Raw genomic sequence first — 13743 nt, forward strand, 5'->3', positions numbered from 1 at the left:
CACTTGGAACCTCAACCGAGGTGGAACTAAAAAAGTACCAGGTACTGTACCCAGTGGAAAACCCTACAAAAGTGAACCGTAATAAGCCGTACCATACCATGCAGTGGAAAAGCGCCATTAATACTGACATTTTCGATTGTTCAAATGGTCAGCTGTCGGGGGCTCCCTCAAAATGCGGGGACCCAGGCAATTGCCTGCCTTATTGCTACACCTCTGCTCTGGCTTCACCTCGTCCCTTCATCCCTCTGGCTCAGTTAATCTCGTCCCTCCCCTCGGCTCCACCTTGGTTGTCTGTCGCTGTCTTCCAGATCTTCGCCTGCACCTCAGTTGCCTGAGCCATCAGCTCCACCATGGCCCTCGGGATCTTCAGTGTCACCTTGGCTCTGCTGCTCTCTGTTTCTGCCCTGGGCTCCTCTCTTACCGGCTCGTCTCCATCCATCGGGCCCCTCTATTTCTGTTTGTTCTTGCTTCTCAGTAAATGTTAACCTTTTAATTAGTACTGTTGTCTGTGTTTTTCTGTGTGTGATTTTTAGTTTCCAACCCATTTTGGGCTAGTCTACACTACTTGCTAAAAGACAGAGACAGTCTGTAGATTTTCAGCAGCTGACAGATTTCACAGAAAATTGTATAGTGCATGTACAGTATGATGGGTGCAGACTCTGATTTTTTTTTTTTTTTTTTTTTTGTCTTCAGGCTCCAATATATTAATATCCAAATGTTGGTGAGAAGAAAAAAAAAACTTTTGGATATCAATCCGCATATGTGATGGACATCTTGAGTGAAACAGCTCTATATTTAAAGAAACAACATCAAAAAAGACCCAAACCATAAGCAATGCGACCTGTTTTACCAAATACTGAGTCTGTTGCACATAACCCAAAGAACAAAAAGTCTGGTAGTGTGTGATCATTTAGTGTATGATGTCCAGTTTTTCACTGTAACCATTTACAAATTTGGCAAGTGTATGATGCCTAGTGTTTTAAACTCTGTTTTTAAAATTGGAAAAAATTCAAAAAGTTGTTAACTTGCTAAAAGGCTAAACGAAAACACAAAGTACGGGAAATGTTTGATGTAACCATTTTCAGCCATTTTCACCAGCTTTTTTTTTTTTTTTTTTTTGGAGAAAGGTTTTTTTTTAAATTGTGTTTGTAACAAAACTCCTTGCACACGATGAACCTTAGAAAATCAGACTGTATTTCATTTGCATTTCAGCTCTCATGTTATTCCTCAAGTGTGGTGCTGCATTCCACTCATAAATACAGAGAGCCGTCTCATGAATAAACATGGGAAGCATGTCATCTTAATCATGCTTCTGCCGTTGCTGCTCATAACTAATGCACATTGCTCACCTAATGATGTGAAATATTGCAGAGATGAGGAGTTCATTATAAATGGCGACTGCCAAGTAGCGAGGCTCGTGGAAAGCGGAAGGAACGGTCCTTACAGCATAGCACAAATAGACGCCCCACAGCAGGAACAGGAACTCCGCTGGAAAAGGAACACAAGGAGACACAGCACAGGGCCGTCAGTAATTATTTAGTGTGTCAAGTCTGGGAATACCAGCTGAAAAGATGTGATTTCACACGGCCTGAAAGGCTATTTCCCTTCACTCTCTCCTTTGCTGCATCACTCAAGTAACACCAAGTCGAGGGTGCATGAACATCTTGAAGGAGGTGTTTGAAACAACAGTTACAAATCCAAACGGGATTTGCTTAATCTTTAAACTCCATAATCATACCATACATTTATATATTTGCTAACACTTTAGTGTAATGCACTTATAAAGCACATATTAATGTCTTATTCTGCATGACCGTATTTTAGATCCCTTGATCCACCCCATACCTAAATGTAACAACTACCTTACTAACTATTAATAATCAGCAAAGTTTTATTGAAAAAATAATTAAATTAGTTAATAGTGAGAACTGGGCCTCACACTAAAGTGACCATATGTGACCCTGGAGCACAAAAGCAGTCTTAAGTCGCTGCTGTAGCAATAGCTGTATGGGTGAAAATTACGATTTTTCTTTTATGCCAAAAACTGTTCTAAAGATCATTTCCTATAAAAGTATCAAAACTTCATTTTTGATTAGTAATATGCATTGCTAAGAATTCATTTGGACAACTTTAAAGGTGATTTTCTCAATATTTTGATTTTTTTGCAATATTTTGATTTTCAAATAGTTTTATCTTGGTCAAATACTGTCCAATCCTAATAAACCATACATCAATGGAACGCTTATTTATTCAGCTTTCAGATGATGTATAAGTCTCAATTTCGAAAAATTGACACTTAAGACTGGTTTTGTGGTCCAGGGTCACATATATTTCTTATATCACTTAAAAAACTAAATATATTTTAGTATTTGAATAAAGTTAATATTATGAGTTTTTTTTCTTTCATATTTTAGGCATTCGTAGTAATCTGTAAGCAGTAGTGTTAGGAATCAAGAACCATTTGTCATTCAGAATCAGTTTTTTTTTTTTACACAAATCAAATTATTTTAGTTTTTTTCTTTCACCTACATGGACTGAAGACACTGAAGACTGTACACACACACACACACACACACACACGCACAAAACTATGATGTTTGCAGCATAGCTACTGAGTCTACAGCACCATGGCAAAATAATTCATTTTAGCTGATTTGTGGAATTTGCAGTCTGATATGAGTATAATTAGAGAAAATGGCTATAAATAGACAGCACAACTCAATGGTTGCATGTCAACATGAATCACAAAATGGTTCATTTTAATGAATCCGCCAAAAAGACTTAAAAAGTGGCTGCAAAAATTTGCATACTTCCCTACTATGAATTAAAATTAAAGATTACAATTTTTCATAAAACAGCAGGAAAAAAGTTTCTAGATGACCTGCTATTTCTGGCGAGATTCTGAAGTGATGGACACTTTCCTATCCCATGAGGCCACGGGAGAAGATTTGTAAATGGCAAGAAAGAAAAGAAAAGCAAATGGCGCTGGTAGGACACGACAATGACTATATGACAGATAATAGTATGTCCATTTTACATTCAGAATACTCACATTCATGCTATATATAAAACATACTTTTTTACAACTGCAAAGTAATTACTTATTCAGAGAATTTTTGAAATTGCGTACTCACTTGAGTAGGTAATTTTGTGAATAAGTACAATAATTATTTTGTGACTGCAAAAAGAGTATGTTCTTGTGACGAGTGGGGCGGGTGGAGTGATTGGGAAATGAGCGACACCTGCTCCACTCACCGGTCTCGAGTCCCACGGAGGAGATCGGGAGGATACAAAAGAGTTGGGGCAACGACAGTGAAGGATGAGAGACCAGGCCTGGGCTTTATTTTTGGTGTTTGGTTTTTGTTTGTGCGCGGCAGTCGCCCGTGAGGGGCTGTCGCGCTGTTTTATGGTTATTTTGGTTATTAACGTTTTATTTGAATGTTCGCCGGTTCCCGCCTCCTTCTTCCCGTGATTATGGAGTTTTTATTGTTACAGTTCTATAGTATAAATGTGTGTAGTATGAATGTAATCTGGACATACTATATTCACCATGTTTTCACTGTCACATGACCTACCAGCGTCAGTTGCATTGTCACTGCCATTCATAAATCCTCTCCCTGGCCTCATGGGATAGTAAAGAGTCCATTGTATGCACACTTCAAAATCATGAAGGAAGTAGTAGGTCATCTGGGTCATACTTTTTGCCTCATCTTTTATGAGAACTGTGAATTTGGACATACTTCTTTTCACATACTGTTTTTCGCCTACTGTATAGTAGGGAAGTATGTGGTTTTGGATGCAGCCATTGGTCTCAAATTCATGAAGTGCTATAAGTTTTAATTATTAACATGACTCAGTCAGAGTGGTTCTTGACTTTAGTCACTGAACCACAAGTCATCAAAAGTACTCTATTAATGGAATTGCTACAAGAACCAGAATCATTAAATGGAGTTGGATCTGATCGCTATATTTCTTGAATGATTCTTGAAAAATGATTATCATTTTATTTTGTTTCAACATGTTACTTTCATATCTCTGGAGGCAGTGGTTCTGTATATATTTATTTATTTATTTATTTTATTTTGTCAGGCTCTACTAAACTGTAAAATAAACTAGACTTTGCAGCCACTCGTTCATAATCGTATCACTTTTCTATAAATAATATTTGAAACGCTGAAAAAAAAAAAAAAAAAAAAAAACCCAGCCTATTTAAACTTAGTTCTTAGTTCAGTTGCTGCCTTAAATGTTTAAGTATAACCAACTTGGACATCCGACATTAAACTGTCTTAAAAAAAACACAAGAACAACAACAATTACATGAAACTAACTTATATTTTTACTATATATAAAAAAGTTGAAACTGCTCAATTTTTTTTTTTTTAAAGATTCATTTATGGGCTTTTAATACCTTTATTGGAAAGGACAGTGTAGAGTAGACAGGAAAGTGTTTTTTTTGGTGAAGAGAAAGGGGAGCGGGATCAGCAAAGGACCACAAGCCGGGACACGAACCCGGGTCGCCGTCAGCGCAGTTGCGCTGTATATGTCGGCGCACTAACCGCAAGGCTATTGGCGCCGACGAAACTGCTCAATTTAACTTGATGAGTTACAGTAATAAAACCAATTTTGATCATATAATTATTTTCTCACAGTGTACTGAAGAATATATGTGCTATTTTAAAAACTGTATTTACTTCAGTTTATTTTCACTGCTTCTACTGAATATTACAAAATTCCTAAACTTTCAGTGAAAAAACAGATAATGAAAAAAAATAAATAAATAGACAATAGTTGTTTAAGACAATTTTTGGTTTGTAATACAAATTGTGTTTTTTCTTGTTTTTATGTCTATATAGATTTTATCCAGTTTTATTTTAGTTTTAGTTTCACTTTTTTTATTACAATACGTTAAACATGCCTTGGCTACTGGCTAAATTATAATTCAAGTTTTTTATTTCAAGTAACACATTTTTTAATTATTATTATTATTTTATTATTTAAGTTTTAATTAACTATACTAACCCTATGCTAATGGCAAATTTTACCCAAAAATGAAAAATGAACAAAATAAAAAATAAGAGAACTGAGACAGTTTTGTGTCTTCAAAAAGGCCAAAAAATTGCAATAAGTATAGCTTATGTCTTTGTCCCTAGGCCACTGAAATAATACAAGTGAGAATGGCTTTGTTTGTGTGCACGAATAGATGTCATGAGTTTTCAGGCTGTCTCCATGCCTTTCCCCTGTGCTTCATGCTATAAGCAGAAGGTACTGGAACTGTCAGAGAGAACCGTCTCTGCATCACTGGCCACGTCTCACACCCTCTGGCCACACTCAGATGATCCGATTATACACCCCACATCTCTTCTGTCAAAGTTGCATCCATAACCCTGAGAGTTTGGCATTGTTGCCTCATTTTCCTTTTGTTTGAGGCTGCTGGTAGCACAAATAAAGGAGGCAGGTGTGTGAGATATTGACCTCTGCAATTTGCTTCTTGATGTTTTACTTATTTATAATATTATTCTAAAAAAATATATGATGTCATGTAATATTTGTTGCTGGTTTTTAAATCTGCATCTCATCTAATGACATTTTTAATTGGGCTGCTGTCTGTATTTTGCTCTCCAATGCTGGTTATAGTAGAATAACTATAAGCATATGAACTGACCAGCAGCCATCATGTAGTCCCAGCTGTCCATCAGGCACATGCTGAACTGCAGGCCCTCTGGGGTGAAACCAGTGACGATGAGGGCGTGATGGGTGTCGTGGCTCTGGCATACGGCTGAGGTCCAGGCCACTAGGAACCACACGACCACCAGCAAAATCACAGCAAGCAGACGCAGAACCCTCCAGCTGGTCATGTACGGGATCCGCTGGGCGGTGCGGGACAGGAACACCTTTAAAACTTGGTACGAGAAACAAGGACAGGACACAAATATAAAAGTGGTCAACTAAAGCAACATGTTTTTCTTATGCAGACTTCAGCAGAAACATGATTGTTTACTGTGAAGTTGGCAGCATTATCTGTACCTGTACAGTTTGAGAATCACTGTTCCGTAGACGATGGCAAATCCGAGCAAACGGACCCATCTCAGGAGAATACACCGGAAAACACTTGGATTAAGATACTGTATCATAACCTGGTGATGCAAAGATAAAAATGAGAAGTTAGTAATTTGACTAATCACTGAATTTCTTTTGCATTCATTTGTAATTGTGTTAAAAAAAAAACATCAGTTTCCCAGTTTCACTGATGCTTTTCAGTAAACAGAAAGTAGCTGAAATATGTCAAGAATATGTCATATTGCACATTAAAAATCAAAATAAATAGTATGGAATTATGTTTTGCGAAAAGAAAATGAAACCTACTTTTAGAAGCATTTTCACTCAGATTTCCACTTCAAATTCTCATTACTATAAAGTGAAAAAAACATATAAACATTTATTTGCCGTCATAATGAGAGTACACTCCAGTCCATCAATTAACATCTTGTGAAGCAAAAAGCTGCATGTTTATAAGAAACAAATCCATCAAGATATTTTTAACTTCCAACTGAGTGCTTTATCCATAATATTGCTTCCTTCAATGAAAAAGTTGTCTGGTCTGAATCAGGACAGAAATATGCACAGATTACAATATGCACTGTTTATAAGCCAATACAATTTAAACAAATAAGTTTGTGGATTTTGATTTGTGAGGACAACAGGGGATGGACTTTTTCACTGGAGGAAGAGTCTTTATGGATTATGGACTTGTATCTCTACAACAGTATAAAGTTAAAACACCTTTATTACAGATTTATTTTTTTCTTACAAGCACAATGCTTTGTACTTTACAAGATTTTAATTTATGGACTGGAGTGGTGTGGATTACTTGTGGATTAGTGTGATGTTTTTATCAGTTGTTTGGACTCTCATTCTGACGGCACCCATTCACTGCAGAGGATCCATTGGCGAGCAAGTGATGGAATGATATATTTCTCCAAATCTGTTTTGATGAAGGAACAAACTCATCTTGGATGGTCTGAAGATGAGTACATTTTCAGCAATTTGTCATTTTTTGGGTGAACTGTTCCTTTAATTGTCACAATTATTTCACAATGCAACAATGTTAACGATGTTTAAAATAGGCTACATTTTTTGATGCAAATGTTTGCTTTTTTATTAAACTGAAATATGAAATATTTCATGACATTTGTCCAGATATAGTTGTAAATTATACAATCTTTGTATGCATTGTCCCATTCAAAGGCTGTGCGTGAAAATCAGTTCATTACTCGGAAACACATATCTTTCAAAACTACACAAAATATTATTGTTTATGAATGAAGTATAAGTACAAGCTTTCTATATCGTCTTAGTTTAATCCTTGTTCTTTATCCTCCCAAGCCTGTGAAGTGCTCCCTGAATTCCTAATTATCTGTCGAGCCTGGTGTCCCTTTTTCTCTGTGCCTCATTTAAAGCAGCGGAATTAAATAAATAAATATTGGCGTGGACTGATGGAAAGATGCATCTGTTCTTGTGTATCCTAGGAGAATCACCAGTACAGCTTTCCAATCCACAGTCATCCTCTTAAATGTGCAAACAGCAAAACGGTCCCTCCAGTATAATCAAAGAGCTCGCCATGTGCAGCTTCTATCCATGAGCAAGACTCAATTAGCAGCACTTCTCCTCTCAGATAAATAAATGAGCACATGCCTTTTTCACTCATTAGGAAAGTGAAAAGCTTGATGTACAGTAAGTCATCCAGTTCATATTTTGATTATATATACTGGACTGTCCACACAAGAAACTACTCCATCACTACTACCAAATTGGGAAAAATGCCTTTGTTATTTTATTGTCTTAGTTCTGTTCGCTCTCCATCTTATAAACCTGCCTTATACTAGGATCATTTGCAATGCACAGATAGAGTATGTTCGCCAGCAATCCTCAGCAGGGGCATTCTGGTTAGAAACGGTAACAAAATGCTTACTGCAATCTCCTGTTCATAATACCATTTTTCAGGTTTAACTGTAATCAGGTGGCATAATTGTAAAAAACTGATGTATCTGTATAAATGAGTAATAAATCTAAAATATGGTCATGCAGAAAAAGGCATTAAAATGTGCTTTATAAGTACTAATAAACAGCCAATATGTTAATGATATGCATGCTAGTTAATTGTGAGAATTGGTCCTTAAAATAAAGTGTTAACATTTTATTTTTTGATGCATGATATCTTGTGATTGGTTAAATATTGTTATATTTGTTATGTGGGTTGTTTGGAGTGAATGCAATTGAAGTCCTGCTGCTTCTACATCAAGATGGACATTATGAAGCTCTTTTTTATATTCATTCAAATTCAAATAACATGTCTTTGTCAAAAATACAGAAAATGTTAATTGCAAGTATTTAAGCATGTGTCTTTACATCGAAACATTTTTATTGAATTTCCAACAAAATTTGTCATTTAAAAAAAAAAACATAAAAAATTTAGAATCATAAAACTTTAGCTTAATATATGTGATAAATTAGGTTCTTCAAAGTTGCCATTGTGTCTCTGTCCTGTCAGTACTGTAGGGCAGGAAGTCAAGGTCAGCAACAGAAATGAAGCGACATGTTTGTATCACCAGACTGGAGACAAATAGGTGCCCCTTTTTCCCTCAACACTCTGACATTAATTAATCAGTGGATTTATTTTTAACAAGTTGCGCTAGAACTTGATGGACTCGTAAATAATGCATAGCGCTGCAAAGCAGAACAGCAGCATGTGGCAGAGCACATCACCATAGAAAACACACGCAGCCATAGAGCATCTGAGAGCGTGCACATATTTGATCACTGACAACTGTCGTCTGTTCCATGCAGAGCTCAAAATCAATCTGCTGTGCCATGAAAACTGAATTTGTTAGAAATAGGGAACATGAAACACCTTCTGCAACCCTGACTTAAGTAATGTGGTGTGAAAAAAATAATATATATTTAACTTTAATTTTTTAATTTAATTGTGGTTATATTTTGAAGCTTTATACTCTGCTCCTACATTTTGTTCCTTTCATTCTATTCACTCCAAATTCAATGCTTCATCTTCATTTCTGTTTCCTCTTTGCTCTTCTGCTCTATCCTTTCTTCCTAACTTGAATCCTGACTGCACACTCATTTCTGCTTTCTAAAAAGTCAATTATAAAATTATTAGTGAAGGTCGGTTTATTTAGTGAATGTGAATAGAATCAGTGAATTACCTGAAGCAGACCTCTATCAGCTAAAGTGGGCCAGCAATATGTACTACTTTTTTTATGCATTTTAATAACAATAACAAATAATACAAAGACTGTCAAAATAATAGAGCCAGGTGGTTGGATGAAAAAAAAAAAAAAAAATGTCACTCAAAAAAGAAAATTGTTTTAGGGGCCTTAAATGCACTAATGATCAAATATGTGAATTAAGAAAATAAATAGGCTCAATTTTAATTTCATGTTAACTTCGATGATTAGATCGATGGCAGATGATATTAATTAGGGTTTTTTTATCATACTATAATATTTTATTACTATACTATAAAGGTACATCAAATTCATGAGACTTTATAATGCTGTGAATGTTTTTTTGAAGCATGACATCAACTTACAACAAAGAAAAAAATCCCTGCTTAATTTTTAAATATTGCTAATACAATTTTGTAACATTTAGGGATAAAAATCACTAAACCAGTGTTCAATTAAGATTAATCTTTCTTTAAATCTATTAAAATAATCCCTTTTGATGTCAAAATCACATACCTGTACATGACATCTTAAATTTACATTTTATTGTTAATTGCACATTTTCTTCAACAAAAAGAGGAGAAAAAATATAGAAATAAAAATATAGATTCACAGACGTCCCTTTACGGCAAGTCATTTCACTCATCGGCCATATTTGAAACGCCTCTCGCACAGCTATTTCAGTCATGCAAGTGCAGCTCCAATCTCTTTGAATGAGGAACATCGAATTCGCCAATACTGTTCACCAAGCTCACAGTTAAATTTCAAATCACAAATGAAATCTGACAACAACCGTCTCATAAATATTGTTTCTCATGATCAGATAGTGTTAAAAAATCTTATTTTTCAGGCTAGACCAGACAGTGTGCAAGTGCAGTGATTTGAGGAACCCTGGTCTACTATTTTAGGTAGATTTCTGAAGTGTGTTTTAATGGAAGTTGGATTGTTATGATGACTTTACCGATTAGTGACTGGCTCCTTCATTCAGAAGGCAGGATTATTCCACCATATTGTGCATTGCACTTTCTTCCATTAATAAAATAGGAGTGCACCGTCTTTGTATATCTAAAGTCTTTGACTTGACTAAAAAAAAAAAAAAAAAAAACACTAAAAAGGACATTTGACACAAGAATAAGGCTAAGACTAAATTGTTTGGTTGAGGAATGGTGCAATCCATTCCTCAAATCCCCCATTTAGAAGTTCCCATCCCTACCCTGTTTCATCCTCCCTCATCTCTCATATAAATGCAAGAGCTGTTGACTACCACAGATGGTCTGGGAGCTGTGCTTAGCTTAAGAACAGAGAAAAATACCACAGAGACAGGAGCACAACAGACGACGTGCTGGGAACGCAGAATCACTGCTGCTGAGGAAATCACCTTTGACAGATTCAATTTTGAATTTACGCGAGAAGGAGAAGGTATTCACAAACGAGATGTGATCAAATAAAGGGCATCTCCCATTGTGTCTGATCAAAGTTTCATTTACACGAGTAATCTGGTTATTACAGTGTGAAGATGCTCTGATGGGGTTTCACTCAGCCCTTAAGATACAACAGAACATGGAAATGTGACAAGAATAAGACATTTGAAATGGTTAATCTGTGTGAAAGCTGGTCAACGAATTCAAGCTGATATAAAAATAATGTCAGTTTCAACATTGAACCGGCTTATGTAATGCACTGCCAGCCATGGCACAGGACCGAATGAAAAGCAGACCATCGCATTTCAAAGTGCCTCAGGAGCAGAAAGTACAAATCAGTCAACTGAGGATAAAACCAAGAAATCATAATGGATTTTTACAGCTGCATCCTGGCTGCCTATAGTCCTACAAAGTGAACATTCAAACTGCCCCTGGTTTTATTGGCCATGTTTCCATCTAGAATTAGATGCTTTGTGCTGATCCGATCAAAAATGGTGAGCCAGGATGCATTGCTGTTTCTATCTGGAAATCACATGAATTCAAATCTCGCTGAGACCCTGTTGTGTCACCCAACATTGCTTTTGCAGGAACCCATAATGCTTGGTTTACAAGCTAATTAGAAAAGAGATGAATGGAAAGGTAAATGAGTGCAACTGCAATTTTTAGCATAACCCATGTCTTTTTTGTACAACACAACAACGTTTAAAGGGATACTCCACCCACCCCCAAAAAACTGAAAATTCTCTCATTATTTACTAATCTTCTTGCTGCACCAGATATGTATGACTTTCTTTCTTGTGTTGAACACTAATGGAGATTTTTAGAAAAATAATTCACCTCTCGGTGAGTCCATATAATGAAAGTGGCTCAAAAGTGAGCATGGTTTTTGAAGCATTCACGAGAGTCTGGAGCGCAAACTTACTGAAGCTTCCTGATGAGATCATGCATGCAAACATAATTTAGCATTTTTATATAAGCCAAAGCATCCAGTATAAGCGCAAGTAAGGACCTTTTTGATGAATAATACAACATAGGTATCCTCATTGTTGTAAACAAAGAAAACATCAGCTCCAGACTCGTGAACATGACCAGAACCGTTTGCCTGAGACTATGGATCACAGGTAATAATGTGGTAAATAATGTTCAGTTTCTTGCACAGACAGAGCATTTTGCTTCATCAGACCTCAATATATCATCAAGAGCCACAGTGAATAATTTTGTGTTTCCTGACATGCTTTTTTGCAGAGGTGGGAGTAAGTCACACATGTGCAAGTCACAAGTAAGTCTCAAGTCTTAACCTTCAAGTCTCAAGCAAGTCCAAGTCAATTTTTGTGAGAATCAAGCAATTCAAGTCAAGTCATAGCTTGGGTCAAGCAAGTCACTGTCAAGTCATACAAATGTTTGATGATTTAACTGAATTTATATATTAAAATAACTTAAAACTTTAGTAGTTATGGACTATGTGAGTTTTATTTGCAACAAAACAAAATTGCTATATGCATTTCTACTCAAAAAGTGTCCACATACAGCTTAGTCGTTAATACAATAAAAATCTAAAATAAATAATAAAAATTTAAACTACATAGCCTAAGATGTAAATGTAACTGAAATTAGTCTAACATAAAAGCATAAAAAGTATTTAGGTACAGCTGTTTCAATATGCCTCAAACATAGAAGAAAACCATGAAAAAGTATTAAACAATTCATGTAAAATGGTTTCTATGCCACCAATGGCGCTTTTCCACTGCATGGTACGGCACGGTACAGTACAGTACGGTTCACTTTTGGGGGGTTTTCCACTGAGTACAGTACCTGGTACCTGGTACTTTTTTAATTCCACCTCGGTTGAGGTTCCAAGTGAACCGTACCATTACCAAAAAGTGACGTGAAACTCTGCTGATCACGGATTGGCTGGAGAGAATGGTCACTACCTGTGTCACTGAACTTGCGACACAAACACAAAAGAACTGCTAGATTTAAAACACCACAGCCAGCCAAGGAATGAACACAACTGTTTTAAACAAGCACACCTTTTTTAACAACCAAATAGATTCGTTGTCTGTTGTGGAAGTACAGACATTCTTCTCGCTGATAGCAGAGGAGCGGATCCAGCGAGAGCTTGATGGGGCGACGCGGAATGAAAGTTTTTTTAAGAGTTGCAGCAGTAGAGTCGTCGCAACTATAACGTCATGTGAATAATCCTGCCCTCTCTAAAGCGATACTAAACTGCAGTGGAAATGCAAACCATGCCGAGCCGAGCTGTACATTACTGAGCCGTGCCCAGCCGAGTCATACCACGCAGTGGAAAAGCACCACAAATGGCATTCTTCAAACAGGCATCACCTTTATGGGACATGAACACATCATTAAAGGGATACTCCAACCCAAAATGAAAATTTTGTCATTAATCAATTTTGTCTTTCCAAACCCGTAAAAGCTTTGTTCATCTTTGAAACACAATTTAAGATATTTTGGATGAAAACCGGGAGGCTTTTGGATGTCAATTTGAGTTATTTGTAAAATACACTGTCAAGGTCCAGAAAAGTATGAAAAGCATCATTAGAATAGTCCATCTGCCATCAGTGATTCAACCGTAACGTTATGAAGTGATGAGAATACTTTTTGTATACGAATAAAACAAAAAGAATGACTTTATTCAACAAGTAGTCTCCTCTGTGTCTCTCCACATCAGCATAGCACAATTTTGGTGAATATGAGCCAAACTGAAACTGCGTATGCTCTTCTGTGGGGGGTAAGTGATTAATGAAAAATTTAATTTTGGGGTGAAGTATCCCTTTAAGTTACATCCTTCCTTTTTAACAAAAGAATAACAGCAACAAGAAAAAACATTAATAATTGAATCACACAAACCTTGCACCTGTACATTTTTTGTGTATGGTTGGGTTCGCAGCTGTATGATTTTTTTTTTCTTTTATGCATCCCCATAAATTCTTCATAGACTTTTCACTCAAAGAGTAACACTGAAGACCAATTATTAGACAATGTACTGTACACATGCTCCTGCCAAAAAAAGCTGTGATTTCCTTATAAACAGTGAATAATCATTTACAATGCATTCCACT

At 36.2% G+C, this 13743-nt stretch overlaps 1 protein-coding gene across 1 annotated transcript in view; it reads right to left on the bottom strand.

The window, feature by feature from the left end:
- Nucleotides 1-13743, bottom strand: part of LOC109099048 (probable G-protein coupled receptor 158) — a 48236-nt gene that overhangs the window by 14060 nt on the left and 20433 nt on the right. The window contains 3 exon segments of the mRNA XM_042769776.1: nucleotides 1350-1488; nucleotides 5663-5899; nucleotides 5999-6134. Of these exon segments, the coding sequence (XP_042625710.1) occupies nucleotides 1350-1488; nucleotides 5663-5899; nucleotides 5999-6134 (512 nt within the window).

The sequence above is a fragment of the Cyprinus carpio genome, chromosome A2 (assembly GCF_018340385.1).
Source record: "Cyprinus carpio isolate SPL01 chromosome A2, ASM1834038v1, whole genome shotgun sequence".
NCBI classification, from domain to species: domain Eukaryota; kingdom Metazoa; phylum Chordata; class Actinopteri; order Cypriniformes; family Cyprinidae; genus Cyprinus; species Cyprinus carpio.